Raw genomic sequence first — 5644 nt, forward strand, 5'->3', positions numbered from 1 at the left:
AGAATATAAATATTTCTAATAATTTACCTTCCCTTTCAGTTCTCGGAAATTCTTTACATGATCGCGTATTTGCTTCTGAAAAGATTCAGATAACGTTACTTTCATAAAAGATCCGTGTCATACCATAATTTTTAAAATCATTCGTTAACAACTATTTTAGAAAACATAACACTGATTCGATATGCACATTTCTTTATTGAAAATACACGAGATCTCTTATTATTCCGACTATCATAAAAATATAGATTATTAAAAAATAAAGCGTATTTAGCTGCATATACCTGTATTTCGCTTAAAATTGAATAATATATTGCATGCAACGTAATAGCGATTAAACGTTTATTATACTCCACACAACGAATCCTTTTATGCAGACTTTCAATAGCATCTCGTTGCAAGTCCAGCAGCATGTCTTGATTAGTTGCCTTTGCAGAAATAAAAAAAATATAAATTAACAATACTTAGAAAAAATATATTAATCAAGAAATAATTTCTAATTAATACAAATAATTTTGGTTTACCTCTGTGAAACATTCGTTATATTGATCTTGCGTTTCATCGATGCGCATCATTAGTTGCCGTATAGTTTCATCTTTCTTACCAAGCTATAAAGATATTTATAATATATTTCTCATACAATCCGTGTTTTTCAAGTTTAGAAATAGAGGACACTCACGAATGTAGTTCATATTATTTTGTTAACTGCAAAATGCAACAGCTACAACTTGATCATCCAACTTGTTAATCCAGGCAGCATGTTACGCTTGTACATGCCACAATCTCTTGTCACTTCGTAAACAGGATATTCAAATATGATATCACAAAAGCTTTAAATATTTTAATTAAATGAGCAAACTTCATGCATGGCACTCATATTCTTGCATTCGTAATATCATAACATAAATGTAAATTAAAGGCGAAGAGAAATATGATAATCCGTATATTCGTGAATCATATTTTTAATAAGCATTTATATATCGATAATATTTACAATTGTAATAAATACATATTAGCGCGAAAAACTATATAGCAATTTAACTATTTATAATTCATATTCAAACATCATGCACATTTCTATGACTAAAGGCTGCAGACGATATGGCTGGCCTCAGCTCACTCACATCACTCATTGTTTTATGAGCCATTTGATCTAAATTTCGTTTAGCTTCAACAACAGCATTTTGTAAATGCCCGATAGTTTGTATTTGAAGTTCATTCTGCAATACACCGCACAATGTTAAAAAATAAATCTTCATAATTAAGCACGATGACTAAGCAGAAAAAAAGAGACAAACCTGCTTCAACAATTCATTCTTCTCTCTCTCATATTGCGCGATTGTAAGGCTTTGTTTATCTATCTGTAAACAGATTTCTTTTAATATTCTAATATCATACATACCTTAAAACTTTATTCTTGATAAACGGGCAGAATTTCTGTGTTTGCATTTAATTAACATATCGTTTAATCCACAAGATACATTGAAAAAGCATAAATAATTACGAAATAACAATTAAAATTTTCAATTAAAAATGATATTATAATTTTTAAATCAAAAACTATTTTCATAATAGTATCATAACATCTCTTCTGCTTATAGCTTAAAAAAATATATATAATCAATTTACCTTTTCTTGCAACTTTTGATGCAGATCTTTTACTTCTGCTTGGCTCATTGTCAATGAATTTCGTTGAATCCGTACGACTTCCTCCATATTTTCTAACTGAAATGATTTTAATTCTTTAATTTACATTCTGATTCATATGAAATGATTTCAAGTAATTATTCAAAAGAAAATATCTAATTTTATTCAGAAATAAAATATAATATATTCATATATATTTTACTATTTATAGACTTATATAATTTGTCACATATATACATAAAAAATAATAAACATAACTTACAAGTTTTTCTTTAGAATATACAGCACTTTTAAGTTTGCTTAATTCATGAAAGCAAATATCCAGTTTTTCTCTACATTTTCCTAACAAATCGGTTAAAATCATAGCAGATTTTGCTGAAACGGAGGAGAAAGAGGATTCATCATGTATCTGTAAATAAATGTTCATAATAATCTCTATAGCCGAATATTAATATGATAATAATGAAAAAAAAAACAAACCAATTTTTTAAGTTCACTTTCAAAGTCTTGTACTGCCATTTTTGCAAATTGCACAGCATCTTGCACAGTTTTGAACAAGTGAGATATATTCTGGAATAAAAAAATATAAATATAAATAAATTATTAAATATAAATAAGAGGAGAAATGCTATTTTTAATCGAAGCGGTTTTGATGCTTAGTATTTATACGTAAATATACAAATATTATTGTTATCTTATAAAGAAGACTTCAGAAGCAAATGTATATTTCTTACTATTATCATAAAATTTCCATATAAATATATAGCAAAAAGCATTAATATTTATATACATATACAGTTTCAATATACCTCATGTTTGGACGGATAATCACAACGTAAAAGTGTTGTTTCTATGCCGCAGTCCGTATGCTTTGTAATAAAAATGGAAATTTTAATAAAGAAAAAAAAAATTTGCAAATATATATATAATTAGAAAATTACTTACAAAAGCATTTGAGATTTCTGTAGATTTCTTAATATTCGCTACATTATTCAAATTTTTTTTAAGATCATTTTCTACTTCTTTTTGCGTTTTGATCTAAAATTATAATGTCAGCATCTATCTCAATGATAATTTTAGATTTGCGAAAATAATACTTACAGTATTTTCTAGTTCTATTATCTTCTTTTTCAATTCCATATTATCTTTGCTATGACATTGTCTATAATTTTCTGCTTTTGTTCGTGCAGTTATCAGTTCCTTCTCTATAGATTGAATATTATTTTTTAAAAAATTAATTGCTTCTTGTTTGCATTTTGCCTGTTACAAAGAAATTATATAACTCATAATTGAAAATAAGATTTTAATAATAAGTGTTTAATAATGTGAATGATGTTTACCTCATGTTGCAACATTCGAATTTGATCTTCTAAATCAGTCATACGATTTTTCCATTTATTTAATCTTTCATCATATTTCATTTGACATGTTTGCTACAAACATATACATATAATATTGCATTAATTTAAGTTGATTAATAAATAATTTGCATGAGTTGTTACACATAACGAATAGAAAAGTTTATTTATTAAATATAGTCTATTTCAAAATATAAATTTAATTACCTGGATCATGTTAAGTTTTAAATCGTCGTATTCCTTTCTTAATTTATGTAAATCTTCTTTCGTTTTTATTATGTCATTTACTTCCTATAAAGCATAGTATATAGATACATTATGAATTAAAAAATAAAAAAGCATTTATGTAATAATTATACTTGCTTTAATACCTGATTATCATAAGTATAATGAGAAAATTGTTCCTGTGCAATAATATTTATATTAAATTAATTATTTAATTATTTTAATAGTTTGTATATTATCTACACTTATACTTGATTGAGTAAAAAACTTGTTCATTTTTTTATTACATATAAAAATATTTCTACATAAAAATAATTATTTTAAAGTTTGAGAGTCCAATTTAAATTATTTTTTGTTATTTCTACATCAATAATTTAATTTTAAATATAAACAAAATTTAAAGCATTTTGACAAACTATTTAAAACATAAAAAAATTAATTTAAATTAATAGTTGACAATTAAAAATTTGGATTTATATGTAAGAAAATTTTTTCTTCCAAAAATACTAATAAAATTAAGAAAATCTTTTTAATCAATATATATAAAAATTACAAATAGCAACCTTTTCTTCCTGTTTTGTGGAAAGAAATATTTCCAATACATCTTGCATTTTTGTATGTGCACAATCGACTTCTTCTTCGAATTTAGCCAACCTGCATTCCCTTTCACAGAATGTCGTTTTTGCAATTTCATTGTTCAATAGCTGCATAGATAATTGAAAATATATGAGATATTATTTATTATTTACACATATATATTTTCCTAAGATACTTACCACTTCACCGGTTTTTTTCTGTAAATCCTTTAAAGAGCTATCTATAGTACACAGCTGACTTCTTAATCCTTTTAATATTGATGTCACACAACCTCCCTAAAAGACAATATCTGTATAATATTTTTAGGTTGATATATCGTTAAATTCGAACAGAAGCTACTTTTATTCTGATTTCTGAACAAACCTGAGTTTGGAATAATTGCAAATTTGTCAATATTTGTTCAACTTCTTCCATTACCATAGTTAGTAAATCATTGTTTATGTATGCTTCTGTATATTCGGATTCATTATATCCCTAAAATTGATTTTATACTTCACGATAAAATAATCAATAAAGTATTTAAAATAGTTATTTAATAAATACTTCGAACCTGTATATTCTCCTGCATACCATTAATGCAACGAGACAATTCTGATTGAACATGATTAATTTCATTTTTTATATCCTTCAGTTTAAGATTGCCACTTACAATTCTTTCGCTGTGTCTTAGTCTTTCTTCCTCCTGATAAAAAAGAAAGATATTTTTCAATAGTAGATTGCAATAATAAAATTGTAATTAATTTATACTGAAACTTAAAATAGAATTGTATATTTCAATAATATTCATCATAAGAGAAGCAATATATTTTGATATACTATTATAAATATTACTTGTAATTCTAGTCTACTGATTGCTTCTATTAATCCTTCTCGTGTTCTTATCAAGTAACTTTGCACATTAGTAACCATCTTACTCAATTCTTCATACTGAAAAATTTAGTAATTTAGCATTAATCGCTCATTTTATCACAAACTTATCACGGTCTATTTATTGATTTACACATACATTTTGGTGTCGTGAATTAAATGTTGAGACAACGGTGCTTATCTCGTCGCGAATGTCTTCTGTTGCTGCTTGAGCTTCCACAGTACAGACTCTAAATTCTTCCATTAATTTAAATTGCCGTGCATTATTCACATTTGACTGGAAAAAGAAAGACGTATTGTGTTCAATAGTATGACACAAAAAATATTAAAATATGAATATCTTACTTTAATATTCTTAGAATCACCACAGGCACAACGATTTTCTTCTTTCTTTATCTAAGAAAAGAAAGTATGTGTATGATTAAAATATATCTAATAATGTGATTATCTTCACAAAATAGTTAATAAATAAAACTGATATTTGTTATACTATATTTGTTACACATACCATACAATCAAAAGCAGTAACTTCCTTTTGTCTTTCTAAGTATATTTTATTAATAATTTCAATGCAATTGATCAGTTTGTCTGACATGTCACTTGCACAAAGTTTATTTTTATTTGTGTAATTGTTAGCTATAGTACAATCATCCACCTAGAAAATATATATTTTTGGAAAAACTTCAATTATTTGCTAAAATAAATTCAAAACAATAATGAATGATATTCTATAACAAAGTTCACTTTTACTCTGTTATAAAGAAATAATGTTTTTACCTCATCTTTGGTGGTCAATTTATTTATAAATTTCCCAAGTTCGAGCTTTAAATTCGATAAAATTTCACATTCTTTCTGCACATGTGTTTTTGTATTATTTAGGAATAATATAAATTCATCCTAAAAATAAATTAGATAACATAATATTATATATAAATAATATTATATATAAATTT

General features: G+C 25.2%; 1 protein-coding gene across 1 annotated transcript in view; it reads right to left on the reverse strand.

Moving 5' to 3' along the window:
* The window catches only part of LOC108690876 (myosin-11-like), an 8168-nt gene extending 2840 nt beyond the window's left edge, over positions 1-5328 (reverse strand). Inside the window, exons 1-21 of the mRNA XM_018198393.1 lie at positions 5200-5328; positions 5037-5087; positions 4831-4968; positions 4656-4751; positions 4375-4506; positions 4188-4298; positions 4004-4099; positions 3791-3931; positions 3210-3293; positions 2985-3077; positions 2746-2904; positions 2590-2682; positions 2454-2513; positions 2125-2214; positions 1907-2053; positions 1627-1722; positions 1296-1358; positions 1122-1217; positions 522-605; positions 282-425; positions 28-75 (exon numbers count right to left, since the gene is read on the reverse strand). Of these exons, the coding sequence (XP_018053882.1) occupies positions 28-75; positions 282-425; positions 522-605; positions 1122-1217; positions 1296-1358; positions 1627-1722; positions 1907-2053; positions 2125-2214; positions 2454-2513; positions 2590-2682; positions 2746-2904; positions 2985-3077; positions 3210-3293; positions 3791-3931; positions 4004-4099; positions 4188-4298; positions 4375-4506; positions 4656-4751; positions 4831-4968; positions 5037-5087; positions 5200-5286 (2109 nt within the window). The 5' untranslated portion in view covers positions 5287-5328. The remainder of the gene's footprint in view (positions 1-27; positions 76-281; positions 426-521; positions 606-1121; positions 1218-1295; positions 1359-1626; positions 1723-1906; positions 2054-2124; positions 2215-2453; positions 2514-2589; positions 2683-2745; positions 2905-2984; positions 3078-3209; positions 3294-3790; positions 3932-4003; positions 4100-4187; positions 4299-4374; positions 4507-4655; positions 4752-4830; positions 4969-5036; positions 5088-5199) is intronic.
* Between the last annotated feature and the right edge of the window lie 316 nt (positions 5329-5644).

Source organism: Atta colombica, unplaced genomic scaffold (genome assembly GCF_001594045.1).
Source record: "Atta colombica isolate Treedump-2 unplaced genomic scaffold, Acol1.0 scaffold38, whole genome shotgun sequence".
NCBI classification, from domain to species: Eukaryota; Metazoa; Arthropoda; class Insecta; order Hymenoptera; family Formicidae; genus Atta; species Atta colombica.